At 39.9% G+C, this 23,775-nt stretch overlaps 2 protein-coding genes across 4 annotated transcripts in view; both read right to left on the reverse strand.

The window, feature by feature from the left end:
• The window catches only part of znf318 (zinc finger protein 318), a 28,405-nt gene extending 14,898 nt beyond the window's left edge, over positions 1–13,507 (reverse strand). The window contains exons 1-4 of the mRNA XM_041789031.1: positions 13,079–13,507; positions 8,716–8,819; positions 7,839–8,502; positions 361–1,591 (exon numbers count right to left, since the gene is read on the reverse strand). Of these exons, the coding sequence (XP_041644965.1) occupies positions 361–1,591; positions 7,839–8,502; positions 8,716–8,819; positions 13,079–13,336 (2,257 nt within the window). The 5' untranslated portion in view covers positions 13,337–13,507. The remainder of the gene's footprint in view (positions 1–360; positions 1,592–7,838; positions 8,503–8,715; positions 8,820–13,078) is intronic.
• A 1,734-nt stretch (positions 13,508–15,241) lies between these two features.
• The window catches only part of si:dkeyp-121d4.3, a 42,901-nt gene continuing 34,367 nt past the window's right edge, over positions 15,242–23,775 (reverse strand). Inside the window, exon 21 of one of the 3 annotated variants that reach the window (XM_041789030.1) lies at positions 15,242–15,305. In XM_041789030.1, coding sequence (XP_041644964.1) covers positions 15,295–15,305 — 11 coding nt within the window. In that variant the 3' untranslated portion in view covers positions 15,242–15,294. Of the gene's footprint in view, positions 15,306–15,511; positions 21,894–23,775 lie in introns of those variants that run through there. The other 2 variants (XM_041789029.1, XM_041789028.1) reach the window with 2 other exon arrangements.

A 23,775-nucleotide genomic window follows, 5' to 3' on the forward strand; every position in this document is an offset into this window, starting at 1 on the left:
TGGATGGTGAGTTGATCCTGACATGCTCTCATCTCAATGATCAGGCCATTTCATCAATGACCGATGGTTTTTACAAAATCAGTGTTTCACTCATTCTAATCTCATCCTGGTCATGGATCTAAAAGCAGGATGTTTGTCATTCTGCTCTAAGGTTGACCTTATTGATCACTGGGTCACCACAAACAAACATGAACTTCAAGATAAGATGGACAACCAGCAGACAATAAACACAGATGCTATTCTTAAATTTAATGAGTCAGTGCTAATAGACTCCTGCTGCGGTTTCATCATCATCATTATTATTATTATCATTATTATTATTATTATTATTATTACCAGATGAAAAATAATCCTGCTCACCCTGGTCAGGTCGACCTTTGGGGGCCGGCTCTGGGGTCGGTTTGCTGTATGGCTGATTGTACGGCATTGTGGGAGGAAACTCCTCCGGACCACTCGGTGGAGGAACGGTCATGGGGGGTGGGTACATGGGGGGCCACTGCTGGTGCATGTAGGGTAGGTAGTTTCCATACTGGCTGTAGCCTGGCGGGGGGTAGTTGGGGGGCATCATGTTGTGGACCTGTGGGGGGGGGTATGTGGGTATGGGGGCACCTGCCTGAAGGGGGAGGCTGTTAGGGTCAGTGGTTTGTGGCGCTGGCGTCGGCAGCAGAGTTTTGCGCTCAGGCTTTGTCTCCTTGGAGTCTCGTTCTTTGTGAGATTTGGATGGGGCCGAGGTCTTCTTGCGACTGTCGTCGCTGCTCCAGCTTGCCCCCCGAGCGCCGCTCCGACTCCTACTGCTGCTGCTGCTGCTGGAGCTGTGGCTCCGCCTCTTACGGCCCCGGCTGCGCCGACTGTCATCAGAGCTCCCAGAGGAGTAGCGTCTGCGTGTGGGTGTTTTTGGAGGGGGCTTGCTACCATGGAGACGCTCTCTGGTCCTGGCAGCCATCTTGCTGATCTCTGTCACACCCAGATCCAGGCCGATGGTCTTCAGTAGGTCCTGGATCTTCTCATACTCCTCCACGGCCTTACGCTCGCTCTCCTCCAGCGGCTCTGTCCCTGGCAGGTAGGCGGGGTTTGATGCATGGTGTGGGATGTTCTGCTCGGGGCTGATGACGGGCTGGCTGGTGTACCTCATGTCCACCTCCGCCATGGTCGGGGGCACTGAAAGATGAGGGGAGGCCCCAGGTGGGAGCCCGTACATGTGGCTGCTGGTGGTCATCTGTGGGGGGTAGTCTCCATACAGCGCCTCCTCTGTCACGTCTCCGTAAAGGTCCAGCCCATGGTGTCGGACTGGCTCAGCTGATGGCGGTGGATTTGGCTCCTCCGAGTCTCCGTACAGGAACTTCTCCTCGTCATCAATGTCGTCTAAACTCTTCTCCTCAGCCTTTGCCCCTGTTGCCTGGCCCCCCAGCAGGTTCAGGATTTCTTTGAGCTCCAAGTCGAGGCCAGCTCGCTGAGCCATGTGAGGGTCAGAGCGCAACTCTGACAACATGGTGGCTACCATGTGAGGCTCCATGCCTTTGACGGCCTTCAGCAGCTGGTCAGCCATCCGAGAGATGCTGGAGCTCTCTGCACCCCGGGGAGAATCCAGACTCTGGAAGACAGACAGGAAACAGCATGGTAACTCCATGAACATTCATCTAGAGCTATGAGGATTGAGAGTGAATTTCAATATAAATTTGACCACATTTGACTTCAACATTCATGCTGAGTAATCAGACACTGAGCTGACTGAACTTTAGGACATCTTTAAAGTCTGTGCAACACTAGGTCTCCAGTGACGACCTGCAACCAGAACTCACCTGACCATCTCTTGTGCAACTAATGCTGGCCTTACAACAAAGGACTTGAAACGAAAGTCGCAGACAAAATTACAAAGTCAGAGTACAATCATGAGTCTTGCCAAAGTTGCAGAGCACTCTCGTGATCTCAGTCACCAGGTGTAAGGTGGTAATAAAACTTGATCTGAGCAGTTTTAGGTCTTTCTTCAGTCTTGGTGTTACAACAATATCAAATGTGTTTGATATTGGAAGTCTTTAGTCTGGTCAAATGGAAATTATGTTTTCAATGGCGCGACCATCATCCACACCTAGTGGGAGCCATGTTAAAATAAACTTTTCATAACACGAATGTGAGCATAGTTCAGTCTGAAGCTGCTGAATGTCTGCTCAAGAGATGGATAAACTTTTCTGCTCAGAGCTGCAGTCAGATCTCTGCACTGCTGTTTTTATCATGCCTGTTAATTCATCTCAGACTGACATGACGGGTACGGTAAACCTTCATTGGGTCTTTCAAAGTAAAAGCCCCTTCAGTTTGTTCATGCGGTGTTGTCATTCTGAAGCGTTTCCAGGACAGTTCTTCGGTTGTTGCTGTAACTTGCGAAGTTGATTTAGTTTTTAATTTGTATATGATAGGGGTCTGTAATGGCAAGAATCTGGCGATACGATACATATCACAATACAGGGGTGCCGATATCGATATACTGCTACTACTATGAGCAAGGTGATATATTGCATAAATTTTGTAATTTAAATATATAGATAAATTTGTGTGTGTATATATATATATATATATATATATATATATATATATATATATACAGTGTGTAACAAATTTATTAGACCACCCTAACCCTAACCAAAGTAAGGTTTATGCCACAGCTGCCCTAAATTAGCAGCATTGGTAATTACCAAAAGCATTTTTTATGTTTCTGCAATGGTTAATACACCAATATGTAGAAGCTCTTTAACCAAAATGATATTTTTAATGCTAAAATATAATTATTATTGTTATCCATGAATTTTCAAATTTACTGATTTACAAAAAAACTGAAAAAATAGTAAAGCACATTAATATTTCTTGACTAATATGTCAAATTATAGTTATTTACTTGCATTCCTGAACAGAACAATTAGTTTAAGTGGTTGAATGTTATGCTTGATTCATTTCTGACTTCTCAGAGAAGCTCAGTGAGCCGGCTCAAATTTGGGTATAAAAAGGTGAATTCAGTTTGAAATACCTCATTCCTGTTCAAAATGGTAAAACGTGGAGAGCTCACTGAAAATGAAAGAGTCCGCATTAAAGCACTTCATGATGCTGGATGGTCTCTGAGACAGATAAGGAAAGACATAAAATGATCTCACAGTGTGGTCAAGTATGCTTTGGAGTCAATTGCAGAGACTGGTACTTACAAAATACACCAAGGAAGAGGCAGGAAACCAAAGTTAACTGAAGCAGATGTCAGACACCTCAAGATTTGAAGTACTAGAGACAGAAGGAAGACCACTGCTGATCTTCAGGCAGAGATGAATGCTTCTAGATCAGAGTCTGAGAAAGTTTCCAGAATGACCATGAGCAGACGACTGACGGAACAAGGCTTAAAGGGAAGAATAGCTGCTAAGAAGCCATTATTGAGGCCTGCAAACATCCAGAAACGCCTCGGATTTGCCAGGGAGCACAAACACTGGACTGCTGATGACTGGAAGAAGGTACTCTGGACAGACAAGTCCAAGTTTGAACTCTTCGGTCAGCATCGTCATGTTTATGTCCGCAGAAAAGCTGGAGAACATTTGCTGCCAGATGCATTGCACCCACAGCAAAACACGGTGGAGATTTCATTATGATATGGGGTTCCATTTGTGGATTTGGCATGGGCAAATGAGTGAAAATGGACGGTATCATGAGCAAGAACGTCTACCACAACATCTTAGTGCATCATGGAATCCCTTCTGGACTGAATCTGATTGGTCGTGGGTTCATATACCAACAAGACAATGACCCCAAGCACACTTCAAAGCTGTGCAGAGACTATTGGAGCAAGAAAAAGGAATCTGGAGAACTGGAACTGATGGACTGGCCAAGTCACAGTCCGGATTTAAATCCTATTGAACAAATTTGGGATTTAGTAGGTTCAAAGATTGATGGCAAAAAAGTTTCATCTAAAGCAAGTCCGTGGGAACAGCTAGAAACTATTTTGAACTCAATAAGAAAAGAGACTGTGGAAACGTACATAAAAACAATGGCAGCAAGAATGCAAGCTGTTATCAAGGCCAAAGGAGGCCACACAAAATACGAAGTTTTTTGGTTATTATGTGTGAAAAAGGACTATTTAGTTGTTTCAGTTTGTTATTTGCCAAATAAATAACAATAACATTTTTAGTTTTAAACAAGTTTTAAAAAGATTTCTAGAATATTTATGTTTCCTCGTTTTTATGACAAGTGGTCTAATAAATTTGTTAAGCGCTGTATATATATATATATGTACGTGTGTGTGTTTTTCTATAGAAATAAATAACTATGTAATGTTAAGTTAATATGGAATATAACAGAACAGAATTACGCTATTAATAAAAATCTAATAAAATTATATACTTAGTGTGTCAATTAAAAATTACATGGTGTAATTTAAAACATATGGTCCTGCATCATCTAGAGTTTTAACTCTTTTTTTTGCAATTTGAAGGTGAGTATTTTTTCCATTTGTTGTCATGAATCAAAATGCTTTCAGGATTTCTAAAAAAAAGTGGAAAAATAAATCAACATAGAGTAAATGTACTAAAATTTTTTATATTTCATGGTACATCCACTTCTATGTCCCAATGCAATGACAAGGTGCTTGTGGAGGAAGACTGATCCTCATGGCCAGCTTTAAGGACTGATGGACTGTGTTGTGAGAAGGGCATGACATCACGGGCCATTATTTTTTTTATTGTACTACGGAAGCAGTCATTCTTAACGACACTAAGATGGCGCAGGTCCTTAAAAAAAAACCCACAAAGTACTGACTGGGTAATTATGGTGACACGAGTAAAAATCAGCAGTAGCTACAGCAGGCTTCTTTCAGGTTAGGTGTTAGCTGCTACGCTATCGCTATGATGTCTCGTGCTCGGGTTTGACGATTGAAATATTGATTGTGCATTTTAAAATATTGATACAGTCTTGCGCTGCGAAATATCGCAGTACATCAGTGTATCGATATTTTCTAACATCCCTAGTATAGGATTTAAAAACATCAAATTATCAGACATTGTGCGATCTCCATCTTGTTCACTGTCCAAAAGATGTTTTTGTGAATTGCCCCAGATGCATGATGGGAAATAATCATGCATCTGGGGAATTTTATTCTATTCTTGTAGTTACTGACCCTCAGTCTTTGTAAAACCTTAGTCTATGACTTAAAACTCAGCGACTTCCTGTCACATTTTCTTCTGGCTTTTGCACACTAAGCCAGTTTTTTCGTCTGACTTTTTAGACTATTAAAAAAATAAAATTGAGTTCATGTTGTCCTAATCATGTTTGCACACATGCTAATATTTTCATCCATCATTATTTTTTCCAGAACAGGTTTGATTTTATGTGAATTTTCACATCAGTCTTTGTCACTTAGATGAGTGACTAATGATTCAAAACAGTGCTACTTCCTTCTCACTTGCTCATCTTGCCCCACCTTGGAAATATAACAGATCAAAGCATTAGTTTGTAGCCTACTCACAGGTCATAACAGAGCCTCAATCAAAAAGCTGTTCTCCTCTCCAACTGACCCAAAAGTGGGTCGTAGAGCACTTTTCAGTGGGTCAGCAGATCTGAAAATTAAGCATGATCATCATACTGTGAAGGAATTTGTGGCTGATTCAGAGCACAGACGGGTTTGTGCAGATAAAGACATAATGAGGAAGGTTTCTGACGAACAAATACATCAGATTAAGAGAGCAGATGCTAAAATGCCATTACAAAGCAGCAAACAAGTATTTGAAGCTGCTGGTGCCTCTGGAGTCCCATCAACCTCAAGGTGTAGGATCCTCCAGAGGCTTGCAGTTGTGTATAAACCTACTATTCAGCCCCCCCTAACCAAAGCTCACAAGCAGAAATGGTTGCAGTGGGCCCAGAAATACATGAAGACTCATTTTCAAACAATCTTGTTGATTGATGAGTGCTGTGCAACCCTGGATGGTCCAGATGGAGGAGTAGTGGATGGTTGGTGGATGGCCACCATGCCCCAATGAGGCCGGGACGTCAACAAGGAGGGGGTGGAGTCATGTTTGGGCCGGAATCATGAGGAGAGAGCTGATAGGCCCCCTTAGGGTCCCTGAAGGTGTGAAAATGACCTCGGCAAAGTATATAGTTTCTGACTGACCACTTTCTTCCATGGTACAAAAAGATAATCGTACCTTCTGTAGCAAAATTTTCTTCAAGCATAACAATGCACCATCTCATGCTGCAAAGAATACCTCTGTGTCATTGGCTGCTAAGGGCATAAAAGGAGAGAAACTCATGGTGTGGCCCCCATCCTGATCTCAACCCTTCGTTCTTTACAACCTATAAAATGTTTTTAAAAAGCTGTTGTGCTTAATAATGTGGAACAGTGCATTTTGAGGTTTTTATTTGTTAAAAAATAATTTTTGTCATGATGAAGTTTGTTCAAAAACATTAGAATTATACTCTAATGGCCGATGACTTGAAAAATATTCTGTCATTTGCATTAATATTTAGGAAAATCAGAGAAAAATATCATTTGCATAATAATGTGGAACGGGGTGTATATATTGTTTTTCAGGCACATATCTGCAACCCGCTAATAATGGCTTTGCGACCCACTTTTGGGTCCCCACCCACCAGCTGAGGACCACTGCTCTAGTGTAAGGCCAGCATTACACAAAACACTGATTCTACAGCTCTTTTGCTTAGCGTTGTCTTTTGTCATTTTTCTAAACGTTTTTTTCCAGTCTCTCTGGTCACTCATCATCTTAAACTGTTATTAGTTCAGTCTAACCAGTAACGAATAGGGTTAATTCACTGAACAGTACCATAAAACCCAGTGTAGAAACTACACCTTTAATGCCTGGTGCCCAATTTTAGAAAACACATAGTGCTGTGAAAAACTACTTGCCCCCTTCCTGATTTCTCATTTTTGTCACCACTGTTCCAAGTTTTCTCCATTTGTGGATAACGACTCTTACGGTGGATCTGTAACCCTTTCAAGACTGACAGATGTCGATGATTTACCAACAGTCCTTCCCTTACGTTGACTGTCATTTGTTGGCAGTTTTTGGAAAACTGGTGAGGTGTGAGGGAAACCCTCGCTGCCAACTATGGCCTGTTATGTGACAAAAATGGAGGAAAAAGGCCCCAACATCCCCAGCTTCATGAACATTTTGTCCTGATATCCGGTCACTGCTGCTTTATACAACACCCCCAAGCTACAAACCTCATAACCAATGTTGGCAGTCTGGACAAGACCTGGTTCAGGTTGGTGAGACAGCTTTGAAAATTAAACAATCATTATGCAGGAATGACAGGCTCATCATTGACACTGATGCTGTCTGTGAGGGATCTGCTTTGCACGCACAGTGATGGATGGACTACGGTTGACATGGCATGATCTTCATGTGGATGAAGATGTCCTTGAAAAACTTGCATGTGTGGACGAGACTAATCTTTGCAAATAAATAAATAAAAATTGGACTAGGTATAAGTTGCGGTATGGTACGCATGTTGCAGCTAACTTTTTAGATGAATAACTAGAAGTCAAAATGTGGGTTATACACCAGATTTTATGGTACCATCAGTAAATAAACCCTGTTGGTCATGGATTCGATTAGAATGACTCTAGATATACCGTATATGTCACAGGTTTGCTTTTAAACCAAACTAAATTGAATATGAAAAGCAGATCCACAGATTTCCTCAGTTCTGTTTGTTTAATTGATGAACAATGGGTTGGTTTATTAAACTCTGCCTTCTTTCCTTTGATGAAAACTAAAAAGTTCTTCTCCTTAATCAAAATGATTGACCTTAACCCATGTCTGTAATGTTGGACTGGCTGTTGTCTGACCCGTACTCACCCGTACTGATGGCGAATCCTCTGAGTCGTTGCGTTTCTTCAGGATAGACTTGGTGGGCTGACACAGCAACTCCTCCAGCTCCTTCCTGCGTCGAGCTGTCTGCAACTCTCTGAACTCTTTCGCAGATTTCCCCTCACTGTCGTTGCTGTTGCTACTGCTGGAGCTGGAGCTACTGCTCCTGCTGCGGCTCCTTCGCCGGCTCTTACTGCGTCCGCGGCTCGCCGCTTTGCTGTAGCTCCGTCCTCTTGACCTGGACCTAGACCTGGACCTGGTTCGAGACCTGCTACGGTGGCAACTTTTGCTCCTGCCCCGACTCTTTGCCCGGCTCCGATCCGGACTGTGACTCCTACTGCGGCCCCGACTCTTTGCCCGGCTCCGGTCCGGACTGCGACTCCTACTGCGGCCCCGACTCTTTGCCCGGCTCCGGTCCGGACTGCGACTCCTACTCCGGCCTCGGCTCTTGGCCCGGCCTCTATCCGTACTACGACTACGACTGCGACTGCAAGGGCGGCTCTTGCTCCTAGCCCGACTTTTGCTCCTTGCTCGACTCTTGCTGCGTCCTCGACTCTTGGCACGGCCCCGATCTGGACTCCGACTTTGGCTGCGAGGCCGGCTACGGCCCTGACTCTTGCTTCTCTCGTACTCGGGTCTGGGAGGGTAATCTCTGCACAAAAAAACAGGTAGATGACATAAAGGATTGTGTAAAAATATAGTTCTACCCTAAAGATCTTAAAATATTCCTGGGCATTCTCAGACAGATTTACAGCTATCTTCACAGTAATTTTTCTACATAATTTAAAAACATAATACTTTATTTAAAGAGTCTTTTCCTCCCCTTAAAGTTAAAAAAACTCCTTTCTTTATAAATTAGAAGTACCTGTCATGGGGGCGTGAGGAGGTGGAGCCAGAAGGTCCAGTTAACTCGTTGCCAACGGTGATGACCAGGTTGTGATCAAGGGATCCACGTGGCGACAGAGACCTCTGGGAAAAATGACACAGTATAAGAGCCTGTCACATATTTTTGATTTAATGTTCACACTTTCATGTCAGAGACATGGCTGCTGTGCAGAACATCTGTGCGCCACATGACCACCAGGAGGAACATGGTTTTATCCAACCCCTCTTATATGACACTTAAAACAACCACCACATGTTTGGAAATGAAGGAGAAAGTTAAAAACTAGCAGCCGTAAGCTGTGACGGATCATTATATAGAGGGAAGCCCAATATTATCGGCACATTATCAGTACTGGCACGTAACAGCTTAAAATTTAATTACAAATATCAGCAGATCTGAAAAGTTCTGAGCTGCTTACAGCTCAGTTAAAGTGCCAAGAAAAGTTGATAGAGTTGTTAGATGTTTAAATCTTTTATTGATTTTGGTGGCAGCATCATGCTGTGGGGATGTTTCTCCTCAGCTGGCCCTTGAAGGCTTGTAAAGGTAGGGGGTAACATGAATGTGTAAAAATGTAGGAAAATCCTAGAGGACAATCTTATTCAGTCTGCAAGAGAACAATGGCTTGAGAGAAGATTTATTTTCCAGTAAGACAATGACCTGAAGCATACAGTGAAAGCAGAAGTTGTTTAAAGACAACAAAGTGAATATTCCGGAGTAGTTGAGTCAAAGCCCAGACCTCAATCCAATGGAGAATTTGTGTTCTGGACTTGAAAAGGGCTGATCACACCCAATCCCCATGCAACCTGACAGCGTTTGAACAGTTTACCAAAGAGAAATGGAGTAAAATAGTAGTGTCCACATGTGCAAGCCTGGTTGAGACCTATCCACACATTGATTGTGACTGCATTCCAATACGTCATTATTTACCAATCAATTTTAGCCATACAAATTTTGATAAAGACATTTAGATGTAGTTCAACTTCAGACCTCAAAACAAACAAATTCAAACTTGAGAATGAACAAATAAAAAAGCAGTCCTTCAGACAGACTTAAACTGTAAAAAATGTTGATGAACAAAGAAAAATACTTAAGCTAAAGTAGGTATGTCAGTCCACTTTAAAACTCCACTATCCTATTTGTTTATATGGCCAATATTTACAGCTGAAATAAGAAGATTTTTACAGCCAAAATGTTGCTTGTAAATATCAAAGTCATTATATCCGCCAAAACTGATAGCATTCCGATAATGCTGTGCATCCCTACTTAAAAATAATAACAAAAAAACATTAATAATAATGCATGTAAGAGCCAGTGAGCGGCAGTTTGTAAATAGGAACCAGTCTTTGTCCGGACAGGTGTCCCACCCAGAAGGTAAATAGTTTTTGACTACTCAAGAAGCCGGTATGGGGAAATGTTTGTTGGTGTTGGAGAACTGTTGGATTACAATTACTTTCTAAGGACACACTGAAGTTTTGGAGCAATAAATGAACAGAGTATTGAAACACAAGCTATTGTCTTGGACTCTTTTCATCAGACACAGAAAAGTTTTTCAGCGCCACTTAGACGATGTTCACATTGCAGGCCTTACTGCTCAATTCTGATCTTTTCTCAGATCTGATTTTTAAGTTTGCCTGTTCACACTGCAGTCAACTTCCAAAAGATCCCATATGTATCTGATTCAGAACCACATACAAAAGTGTCCTGAATCTGATTCAAAATGGTCAGATTCAATGTGACTCGGCTGTTCACACTGTCAGAAAAAAAATCAGACACAAGTCACATGAGAGCAAAAAAAAAAAAAAAAAAAAAAACAGATTCAGGTCACTTTTAACTGCAATATGAATGTAGCCTTAGGCCGGCCACACACTACAGGATTTTAAGCCTGATTCGGGGCAAGATTTGCCTCCCCCGACCATCGTGGGGGCGTATCCCGAGAGGATATTTGTCTGAATAATCCTCGTGTGTGTGGTGTCAACACGATTGTTTTACTGCTCCAAATCCTATCGTAGCCTCCAAAATCCTGAATCGTAAATATCAATCTTGGAAACAACCATAAACATAACTGTAGCTTTATGTCAGCCATGATTTCATCCTGAGTCTTTCCCTTGTTTTATGATTTTTGCTGCACCTGTAACACACGCCACACAGACTGTTGTGGAGAGACAGAAAGATGGTATCTTTTTTTTTTTTCCTGAAGTCACGCCATCACGCGAGGTTGTAGGCAGGTCTGCAGGTGTGTGGTCTGACAGTCTGGCTGAGTTGTCTAGTGTGTGCGTTCAGAGATTAAAAAATCCCAGGTTGGAAATCTAATTATCTATGACATTCATTTTTGTTTACCTCCACCATGAGTGTAACAATTTATTAGAAATAGGGTATTTTGACCTGAAAAGTGTCAAAATGCCTTTTTTTTTTGCTGCAGAAATGTTGCGCTCTACACCAGTGGTTCTCGTGGGTTGGGACCCAAACGTGAGTCACTCTTTCCAGTGGGTCATGGATGTGTTCCTGGAAATAAAACTGCATCAAAAATGTCAACAAAACCCTTTCAAGACAAGCTTTCTTTTGCGTCTCATCTTTGATTTGTGGCGTGTTTTGCATTTTTGAGGTTCAAACTGGGATATTTTTTATTAGATCAACCTGATGGGTTAAAAAAGAGCCGAAATTTGGGTCACAGTTTTTCACTGGGAAGTTGATGGTCGTCCCGAGGTTTAGCCAGTTGAGAACCACTGCTCTACACAGTATGGAGCAGTGTTAATTTTGGCAGCTATTTTTAATTTTAGTCTTAGTTTTAGTCTTTAAATGAAACATATTTTAGTTTTAGTCATTTCTAGTCTTTCTATTTTAGTCCACAAAAAGTCCTCATATTTCAGTCTTCATATATGTCTGACGAAAACTACATTACTCTTTAGTCAAGTTTTAGTCATCTTGACAAAAACTAGACTTCGTTTTGGTCACTTTTAGTCATCAGAGATCTGTTTTTGTTAGTCTAGTTTTTGTCTTGGAAAATAAGGTTGTCGTCAAACATTTTTAGTCATAGTTTTAGTCAACGAAATTAACACTGGTATAGGGAGATTCAAATGTAATTTTTCTAAATATTTTACAAAAGTCTTACCTTCCAGTTTTCTCATTTGATAACAAGAATTGGCATCAAAATTGATCATCCATAAATTAAAACTATAAATAAAGTGTTCAAAAAGAAAAAAAAAGACCATCCTCTTCAATAAAGCAAAGTGTATCAGATTTGCAATGAGTCAAAATCATCCTGATTTTTTTTCAAAATTTTTATTATTTATAATATTATTATTTCGTTCAATATAAAATTATATTTTATTGCTTATGATTGTGGAATAAAATATAAGACGAAGAACCTAAAATTAATCGCGAATTAAAATCACAATTGCAATTTTGGGTGGAAGTGACCACAATTAGATTATTTTTGCAAATCATTTAGCCCTAATGAAAAACAAAAAAAGATATTTCATTTTTGTGGTTGTTTGTTTTTTTTCCATTAAAAAAACAGTTTTTTGTTTTTTTTTGTTTTTTTTACTGTAACTGTCACTGAAAGGGATAAATTCCTAAAAATGAATTGGGTTAATATTCGATATTTATGACAAGGTCTGATTTTGATTGAAAAATGAAAAGAACTGAAGAAAGTATTCATGTATAGTTTATTATTTTTCTTATTTACGTATGCTGCCACTTTTTGGTCACAGTCTCAGTATAACGTTATTAAGTAATATCTGAATGTTAAATTATTTCTGGGGTGTTTGAATAAGAAATCAATGTTTTAAACTTACTCTTAATCGAAAAACAAAGGGAATGTTAATTTTGATTAAGAAGAAATTCCTAAACCAATACCAGTATTGGTAAATGTGTATTTAAACCGGACTGGAACAGAAAAAAAGTGGATCGGTGCATCTCTACATGAAACACACTGACAGATTCTGATCACATATTTAGGTTGCTGTAACTGTAAAGAAATGTATTGAGTTATGGAGCAAGGCTGCTTTAGCCAATATTGGCTATTCAGTTTTGTTTTTGTGGACGAAGGCTGAATAATTCTGTAAATTCATCAGGTTACCTATCGGTAGTTTACTTCGTAAAGTAAATAAAACCTTGTAATGAATTTTAATTTTGGTTCCTGAAGTGTTGTTCAGAATCGACACCCGTGTCTGCAGTAGACAGGTTTATGAATGGAGTGAGATTGAATGGAGAGAGGAGCTACTGAACAATCTAACTGGATATTATCCTTAGATGAATAAATAAATCATTTAGACAAACAGCTTCCGTTAATTTAGAACCACCAAACCCGCTCTAACCTCTGCCATGTTTCGGCTTCACTCACTTTATTCGGGGACCCTCCGGCCCAGTACTCCCCGCCTGGATGGCTTCCTGACCCAGGGGAAGGATACCTCCTGCGCGGCGGGGAGCGGCGGTAGGAGTCTGGCTGCCCATGGTCGTGGTAGCCGGGATGGTACGGAGGCCTGGGCCGGTTCCTGTCGTCTCTGTAGTCCGCTGGTGGGTAAGGCCTGGACGGCGGCGGACCTCGGCCTTCAAACGGTGGCCTGTAGGCGCCTCTCGGTGGCGGCCGACCGCGGTACATCTCCTCCCACTGAAATGTTGTATCCTTCCGCGGTCAAATGTAGGCTTTATTTTATGCAAAAAGAGAACTAACGGACACTTAATTTTCTGATAAAACACAAACAAAGAGGTATTTTAGGAGGACCTGATCATCGGCTCCTCTGCCATTCTCTCCATGCACACAGACATCTTCTTCTTCTACGGAGCCAAGCCAACAAGTGCTGCCCTCTGCCGGAATAATATCAGTATGACATTCTACCAAACTGGTGCAAAAACAGAAGCTGAAAAATGTCTTTTTTCCCAAATTAAATGTCTTAACTTTATTTCAAAAGTACTTAAATCCGGTTTCAAATGTATCCATCTCAGCTTTCAGTGTCTTTCTTTTATGTTAAAGATGTCTTTATTCTAGTTCAAAAACCTTCCTTATCCTCCTGAGACCCTGCATGTTCATATGAAGGAAGACTCACATTTTGGCTTTCTTACAAGATAGTAATTCATTTTGCAATTAGTTTTTTTGAAACAAATTGTTCAGAATTTCCACACAGGTTGAGGGATTTTTCCTTGGAATGTCTGGGGAATCTGCTTTAAATTTTTGAGGAATTTTCATCAATATTTTGGGGATATGTTTGCATATTTTGAAGTTTGATTTTGGATTGATTCACTCTGGAATTTTTAGGTACTGTCATGGAAATCTGGGGAAATTATCAGTAAATATTTTGGAATTTGATTTTAAACTTTTTGGGGAAACATCCTTTATTTCCTAAATATTCATGAAAATTTGTTTTTTTGGAGGAATTTGTAAATTTCGAGAAATTGTTTGGAAATCATGGGTGCAACTAAATTTGGTATTTTGGAGAATTCACTTTTAAATTTTGAGTAATTTTCATGGATTTTGGGGGCGAAATTTATTGTTCAATTCTTCAGCCTTCCTCGGGAACTGAAGCATTTGGAAAATATCTTAGGAAATCTGTTTATGGAATTTAATTTTTATAGAATTTTCACAGATGTTTGGCAATGTCCTGGAAATTTGGGGGAATTTGGGGTGTTTTTTTATGTTTTGAAAAATTCTAAAAATTCACAAGTTAAACTTTCCACCTTCTATACAGGCAAAGAAATAATTTGGTTTTGTGTTGTATGGTATAAAAGCCTGCTGCCCTCATCTGCATGTTCATTCTCGAATCGTTCATCTATAACCTGCAGCGTCAGTAGTAGCACTTCTATGTAGATCTGTCGTTCTACGTGTTTGCGTTTGATGTAGTTTACAGAAGTGATTCCCAACCTTTATTCCTTTGTATCCCTCCTACTTGCATTAAACTTGTATAAAAAAATTTGAGCCCCCTTAGGACCGACATGCAAGAAAAATAGTGATACTTTGTGGCCAAAATAAATTTTATTATTTTTTGTGTAAATCCAAACAAAGTAGCCCTTAACACAAATTCTTTTACCCAACAACCATTGTATGGATTATTTATAAGTGTTATACCATTACTTCTGATAATATGTGCAAATCTAATTTCAATAACCTCAAGGCAGACAGAGTCTCACGTCCCCCCCTGAGATCTCTGGCACCCCCCTGAGGGGGTCCCAAACCCCAGGTTGGTAACCAAGAGTTTAGGGGCATGGGGGTGCAAATCCCACATCCTGAAGCTCCAGAGGCACAGTAAACCGACCCCCTTTCAGGTGTGTTAGGTCACTGCTGTAACCTTGACAGATGGCCAGAGGTGCTGCTGGACTCCTTACGACTTCTCCTTGGCACATTTTTTGTTAGGCTGTGTGTTGCTGTCATGATCAGGATGGCAGGGATGGAAAGGGCCAGCAAGTGGATATGGGAACAACAGCTGCATTTCTACGGGGACCTTGTGCGCTTCCCTGGGCTTGGTCTGGCTCACTACACACTGTGTGCCCAGGACTTGGTCCAGACGTTGGGCGGTCACCTGCGCTGTGGATGGGTCAGCTTGGAGGGCAGAGACGGGGCATGGCCTAGAGCTGGTCTGGAGGATAGCCATTAGGAGGTTAGAGTAGTACAGGACTGTGGTTGATAAAGCCAAGTGCCAAACCAGCATATACCCAACTTCCACTGATTTTTTTTTAATCTGTAGACCACCAGAAAAAGACCCTTACTCAAACAAGAATGCTTTATATCACTTTTTTATTGAATAAAAACAGGTGTTTAAAGACAACAGATGGTACAAAAGTATCTACAAACATATTTTCCAACCCAAACATGAAGAACACAAAGACAGAAAGACAGTTCAACATTCTCACTACAAGACAATAAAGCAGTGATGTTACAATCATAAATCATCGATAATAAATAAATCACATCTTCCTCATAGAGGGCATCAACATATGTACACTTTAATCAATATAATGTAAAGCCACTGTGAGCTTCTTGTAGTAAAATAGACCTAATGCATGTTCTTTTTTGCAGTTCACCCCTAATCTTAAAGAATTACTTACTTAAGAGGGCTGCATTTAGAGAACAATGTACATGTCATGGGAGTAGGAAGTCCAAACAATTACTCTGTGGCTACTGGATTGTTCCAGATAGCAAGAATGGCTCTTTTATTGTGCTTTGGTATCCCTACATGCTGATAAGAAGGAATGGGGGGGGATTTAGCCATCAGCTAAAATGCTAGAGGCGCCTCTTTTACAGCTTTTCTCCCTTATGTTGTTAACATGCTTCAAAAGGGTACACTGATATACTATTTGGCCAATAAATCCTGTGGGGGAAGGGTTAAACAGAGTATATTTTCTTTGCCATTTTTGCAAAATAGCAGGCCACAGTAGGCAACTTTTCGAAAAGTGTGTGGAGCTGGTGCCAGTTTTCCAAAGTTGCCAACATAGGACCGTCAAAATGAAATAAAGATTTGTTATGTCTGTGTTCTAATTTTGAGGGAGAGATGAAGTATGCCGAGTTTTTTTTTTTTTAACTCATTAGCCACCAACTAAAAAGGCTGGCAGTGCGTCTTTAACAGCTTTTCTCCCATGTCATAAATATGCTTTTAATGAACAAAGGCAAAGACACCATCTGGTTCACAAAACACAAAAGAGCTTACGCTCCCTTAACTGTGCTGCACAAGGGTTGAAGCTGTTAAAGAAACTGACTTAAATTTGGGGATTTTGGCAATAGGCTTTTATTTTTAACCTTCTGGCCAAAAGTATTAACCAGATTGTGAGACAATTTTGTATTAAACTGTACTTAGAATGTGTCTGCTTTAACTATCAAGGAGTAAAAGTTGTACTTGAAAAATCTTATTTAAGTTAAAATTTTGGGTAACAGTTGTACAGAAACTTCAGAACTGCATGGATGTGTTGCTAGACAGTTGAAATGTAACTAGCTTATGCAATGCATTGCATCGCGACTGGCTGACTGGATACTTGCATCAACAAAAGTTGACCATTGGTTTTCTAAACAAAGTAAAACATTTTTTATTGTTTATACTTCACCAGGCTTTCTGGTGTTTTGTGATGAATTACAACAAGAACATTAGAGTAAGTCTTATTGTTTTCAGACGTTTTCTAGAATTTTTATCATTGCAAATTCAAGGTGACATTACCAGTTCTGACAAACAAAACAGAAACTAAATAATGACAAACAGACCCTGACATTTAGCCTATTTGTTCTATCATAAGCCTACCTATGGATCGCTATGTAGCAAGACTGCCAACGAACCTGGAGCCTCAGTGTGCCAAACTTACCGTTTCTGTGCTTATTTTCTTCTCTGGTGGCCTGTTGCACCAGCCATACACAAGATCTGTCCTGGGTAAAGTCTGTACTAAACCCTACATGTAAACTAGTAAAGACTACTTGTGTTGTGTCATTGTTAGGCTACCACAGTGGTGGACAGTTCATCTTAACTAGTAAAGTACAACATCACTAACTAAACACTGTCAGAAACAGTGATGGAGTGTAGGGTACAAAAAACCCACTACTGAATGATTTAACGGTCTCAGCCTGTAGTTGGGAGGCCAGTGCTGATCCTAACATCTAATGTTCTTTAGTCGAACATTTTTAGGTGTACCAAACATTAAGCAAATGACAGAGACACTGAATATCTCAGAACAGAAATACAGGCTAAAACTTGTAGAATAAAATCTGATTAAGCTTCCGTTTAAGGTCAGGGCTAGGATACAAAAAGTTCAAGCCCCAACATGTAATACCTGAATATAAAATGTTTTATAAAGCCGACTAAACAGCCTGCTTAGTGAAAACACTAACACAGCAAATGCAGCTTACCTAGCACCATTAGCTGCATAAGCTACGCAGATAATGGAGCTACGTAGCTAAAGCTTAGCTAACAAAGCAGCTTTAACTATATTTACTAAAGCTCATGTTGCTAAAAAAAATGTAACTGTAGATGATGTAGCTAAAGCTAAGCTCACAAAGCAGCTATGTAATCTACATCTTATCTAAGAAGTTAAGCTAGCTTTTGCTGTTTACTAAGGCTCATGTTGCTAAAGCAAACTTAGCTGTAGATAATGTAGCTAAGTAGCTAAAGCTAAGATCACAAAGCCGCTATGTAAGTTAAAAAGGTATGTTATCTGCGTAAACTTTAGCTACATTTGCTTGGCTTACAAAGTAACATTTGCTAATTCTCTAGTTGCAAAAGCTAATTAAGCTACATTGGTTGACATAGTAACATCTGTTAAAGCTCACATTCCTAAAGCTAACTTAGCTACATTGTCTTACATAGTAACATTACTTATGTAGCTAACATAGCTATGTAAGATTTAGCCAAAACTAATGAAGCTAAAGCAAGCCACTGCTCATGTAACTACTTCTAAACAAGTCTAAACATATTTTAATCCCAGATTAGACCTCTGACTCTTCTGTTATATGTATGAAATGTTTAGTCTATGATTTTTGCAATGTGGTTTCTTCATCTGCTGCCAGTGTGAAATAGCAGTGACATTAAGTGGTGAAATCAATGCTAAAACAAGGTAATCTAATGATACTTGATTGTTGGACGGCTGAAATAAATCTCCACTCATGGAAAATGGAAGCACACGTCCAAAGAAAGTCCTCGTCCACTTGTGAGTAATGTAGTTCATCATGGAGATTATCCTGCTGCCACCAAACAGCTGCAAGAACCTTCTGCTATTCTATCCAACAAAAGACCACCTTTCCAAGACCATTCCCATGCAACCACTTTAGCCAAGGACATCACACCCAGTATGAGATAGAACTTCTGCCAATGCTGGGACTATCTCAGCTTGTGAAACACCCTAAATGTTAGAGTGTAGATGATGTTGCACTGAGATGAGGCTACGACTGAACTTGTGCAGAGCTGGTGCAACCCTCTGATGTTGTTAAAGCCTTGTTAATCTTTATTAGTTTGTTCAATTGACAGTTGTTGATCAGAAAATTGTATCATCATTTAATATGTACCAAACCAGAAAAGCCAAAACAGCAACACTAAAAAAGCAGATGTAGATATTTTTATGTCTAACACTGACATAGTTGAAGTGCTTTTAGCGGCAGTGTTGTGGTCACAGCTTGACAAGTAGGACGAAATGATTCTTTTGCACATTATGTGCACAGGTCGGACATTATTCCGCAGAGATGTCTGATGGAATTGTTCAGTTCATCTGCTGAGTTCCTGACTCATCCTGAGCCTCGCCTGGGCTGGAACCTGCAGAAAACAACAAAAACTCACCTGGTCGGACTCAGCTCCAACAGGTACAACATAGATTTCAAACAGTGAAGAGTGAAGTGACTGATTACTGTGTTGAATAAAATACATTCATTAAAGTGTTTTGTTAAACAGATTTGCACACTTTCTGCTCATACATTTGGACTGATTTTCTTTTCTAATTGTTTGGCATTCTTTGTCAATAGTTAAGAAAATTAACATCAAATTTCTACAAAGGGGTCTTTGTTCCATGTCATGGCTGTGGTCAGTTTTGTAGTTTTTTTTCCTCTTTTAGTCAGGAAAATGCAAAATACCAGACAACAGAAGACATACGAAACTAAAGTCCTAATTCAATGTAACACTGTGTTTAGTGTTTTTTTGTTTTTTTACATATTTGCTTTGCCTGGGGCATCTATTCATTTATTGTAAAGGGTTTTAAAAGCTTCTTAAAGCTCTATCATAAGTGTAACTTTGGGACTATTCCTATTGTACAAACACAGGCCAAGTGTCTGCAGTTTATTGTGGTAAAATTGTGACCTTAATTTGGTTCCTTCTACATGGTTACATGTGTACTTTGGATGTCTGCAAGAGCAACTCAAGATATGGTAATCAGGAATATTTGTCCTAAACTGAAGTTTAATTATGAAAAATGTGTTCTTTGGATTTGAAATACTGATAATATATGATCTTCTGATCATGTTAGAAAGTTATGTCTAACATATCACTAATCTTGTTTTTACTACCATCACTTTGTTGATGTGCAGCAGGACAACAGCTAATATTTCAAACCATTTAGACAAGTTTTTAGAGATTTGGAGTTGTCATAAACCCCCTGTCTAGTTCCATAACTGGTTTAACCTAAGGGCGAAATAGCATCAAGATAATCAAGATGTTGGCTAAAAAGTTAGGCATGCTAAAACCTGATTCTGGATTTTTTAGTAAATACTTTCAAGATGCAGGCAATGGCTTCCTTTTTATCTACATATCTGCATGCAGCTCAGAGGATTAAATGAGTTTGCACCGCGCAGATACCCCTGTTTTTGAGGTGACAAGAGCTGGTTACTGCCTTTGCAACTTGACTGTCTGACCACAACTTGTGGTCCTCCATAAGGTGAGTCATAACAGATCATTTGTTGACTTGATTTTGATTATTTCCACCATTCACTGAGAAAAATGTGAAATTCCCAGCAGCAGAAAGAAGCTTTGTCTTTATGTTGATGTCATATGGCTGACACAACTCTGTCCCGTATCAGGGCGCAGTTGCATTACATGTCATTGGAACCGTGCCAGAGTCCACTTGAATTGCGCTAGGGACCCCCTCCCCAAGTGCACTTGGGCCTCGTTCCCGAGCATGGTATATTTGAATTCACACTGACCAAAAGTAACCAGAGTTACAGCTCAAGTGTACTAGGATCCGGGGCTGGGACCCTAGGGTGAAAGCATCCCAAATTACTGTGCACGTTATTTTTCGCTTCAATTAAGAGAAGTAATTTAACAATATCAAACACTGCATTAAAATCTTACAAGAGAAAATTATGCAAGTGTTGGTGGGGAAGCTGGTCAAAATACAATATTTTTGTGTTAAATTGTGATGATCAGTTTGGGCCAGATTAGTGGCACAGGAAGGCCAGACCTAACCCACAGGCCAAAATTTGGGGGGTCACGGTCGTACCGTATCTTTGTCTTTATTCTTTAACTAAGGCCATGTTTATCAATAATCTTACTTAATAAATTTCCATAAAAGTTAGTTAATGAAAGGAGGGTGAGGCTTGTCAAAGTTCATTTAAGACCAGATTAGATATACAAAAAAGCATTTTAATGTCATTGTGCTCTATGCAAGTCATTAGTTAGGTGAAACATTCTGTTTCCTGTAGTGTGTGGGGGCAGGAGCAAGAGCCTGCTGAAAGTTGAAGCCATTTTAACTAAGACAAATACAACACATGGTATTACAAAACTGATGACTTGATGAAGGTTTTATTCAATCATCTGCAAATAGCGACAATCTGACAAAGTCTCAACAAACCAACATGAACATGTTCAGAATTTCACCAATAAAACTACAGTTAGACTAAATATTTACTGTTGCCTCATCTAACATGTTTATAACAAAGGAAAAACTGAGACTTCAACAGCAGATCAATTGATATTGAGTTTATTAAATTGTAGGCAGACTACTTTATTCTCCATTAACAGGCTGAACTAAAACTACACACAAGACAGGAAATGTCAGAAATGGAATCAAGAGCTTAAAGTGGTTTTGCAGATAATATCATCGAGGCTGTCTGCTTATCATTTAGAATAAAAACAAAAAAACCCAAATCATACTTTAGCATTTTTCTGAGTCTGCATTCACCTCCATTTCCCACTTCTCCAGAAAATCCTGAAGGTTCAGATTAAAAACATCAATGCCTTTCGGGGACAAATGCATGCCATCTGCCCGATACAGACCCGTGTTTGCGCCACATCTGATGTTGTCATGGGTCAGTGAGGTGCCACCCAGGTCAGAGATAATATTCTGGATTCTTCTATTCACTGTGGTTCTGATCAGATCTACTTCATGATTGTCAGCTGAGTGGCGCCACACCCTCCGAGGTAGGATATTTGACCAAACAAGGACGCACTGTGGAAAGATGCTCCTCATTGAGGTCAAGTCCTTCTTGACGGAAGCAAGCAGTTCGGTGGGACTGTCAGTGCTAAGATCATTGCCGCCCAAGTGTATGATGAGGACATCCGGGTTGGGCCAGGTGACCTTCAGCTGGTGGAGCTGTGGAAGTAGCTGGGACCATGTCATCCCCTGGGTGCCCTTCCACCAGATTGTCACCTTGCTTGGATCCATGCCAAGCTGCATACCTACCTCTGGAGACTTGGCCCGAGACTCTGCCCAATACACCAGCGAATGACCACAAATCCAAACATTCTTGGGCTCAGTGCTGACTGGCTTGCCTAGAAATTTTAAAAGAATACATATGTAAGTCACAGTCTTCAAAACTCTCTCATATCGGATCTCTTAAGCTATGAATGCTTGTTGAGCTGGCTTCACAAAAAACCTCTTAGACTTTAAGACTTTTGATTAGCATTTGCTTTGCTCAAAGCAATCAATCTTTGTTTTTTGTAGCATAAATTTATAACCAAAGTTATTTCAAGACACTTTACAAATTAACAGAAATTAACAAATTAACTGCTTTCATCAACATTGAGTACAAAGCCATAAACACATTAAATATTGTCATCAGTTGACCCACAGTGGGCAAAGTCAAAACTTGATATTTTGTAGTAAACTGGATCAAGTCCATAAATCTCTATAATCATTAGAAGGGAAATACTAAAGTCAAGTGGTCTCTGTGAAACCAGCCACAAACCTTCAGACTCTACAAGTATCAAAACATCTTTGCAAGACAACCAGGTACTGTCTGTGCTTTTCTCTAATTAATCTTTTTTAATAACATCCCCATGTTCATTCAGAAGCACATTGTATTTATTTAAGCTTTCTAGCATAACATTTTATTAGGTCAGAGTCAAAGTAAAGTTCAGCTAGCTGTATACGGTTTTGGAAATAGTACTATTCTTACTCATATCAGTACATTTACATGCAGGGTTGAGATGCGCTACTGTTAGGGCTCGATTATGACATTTAACTAGACCACTGTCCTTGTTCCAATAGAAGTTCTTTGCAGTCACATAATTCTGATGACAAACAAATGTCCATTGGAGGACTAGCCATGAATGATTAGGAATGGAGGAAAATTAGTACTTTGCAGTTCTAAATGGACCTGTGCACTGCAATTATCATCAGAAAATTTCTACATACATTGAGTACGATTCCCTACACTTCCAGTTAAACAGATTTACCTAGCATGGAGGTGTTCAAGATCACAAAAAATGGTCCTGCAGACCTCCTAGAGTCATCTATCCAGAACAAGGGAGACCACAGTCTAGAGGAGTCTTGTACTGAGCTTGGAGGCCAGCTGAGCCCCCTTAACAAAATGGAAAAAAAAAACACAAAGAAATCCTATGTCACAAACTTGCTTCTAGTTTGAACAATGATGATTACTAACACTATTATAATTATTTATGTTTTACTGTGACTTTATTTTTTTCCTGAATATTTCCCTACTTTCAGGACACAAAAGTAGCGAAAGAATTAAGAAACAGCTCAAACATGGCCTTTTGGTATTGTTTCTCTGTGAAGAAATCACTTCTTGCCCCCCAAGAGGAAATCTCTTCTGCATTATGTCATCTGCAAAGAACTTATACAAGCCCAAAGGAAGAATCAATGTATTAACTGAAGCATGTCTGACTCTACTATGCTGGGTGATGATGGCTTTCCTTTTAGCTAGTTACTGCAGAGCTTCATCCTGCTAAGCTTGCTAACAACTTATCAAACAGCTAATCGGTGTTGTAAGGCCGAATGATGAAAATGACTTTACAGCTCTGTACACACTGCATGCTTTACTCCTGGCACAAAACAGTGGGCTTTTTCCCCTTAGCTTATAGTGATATCTAAAGGCAATTGTCAGTGCAACTACTACTAGGAATTTGTGCTGTCTGACTCCCGTGTCAAAGCCGGCGCAGAGGCTATGGAGCATGCCCAGAATGCCTGTTAAGGTCTATACATGCAAGAATAAACCAATTTCTGAACCAGCACGTTCATTCAACTCCATTAAATTCTGTTTAAAAAAGATTTCAGTTTGACTACTAATACGTTAGCATTCATCTGAAAAAAATGGACTCTGCTGACTGTATGTAAATGTACTGATTCTGAGTATTAATTACATACAAAACACATATAAATGACATTTAATCTTCATTACTGAATGAAAAATAC

Source organism: Cheilinus undulatus, linkage group 6 (assembly GCF_018320785.1).
Source record: "Cheilinus undulatus linkage group 6, ASM1832078v1, whole genome shotgun sequence".
Taxonomy (NCBI): Eukaryota; Metazoa; Chordata; class Actinopteri; order Labriformes; family Labridae; genus Cheilinus; species Cheilinus undulatus.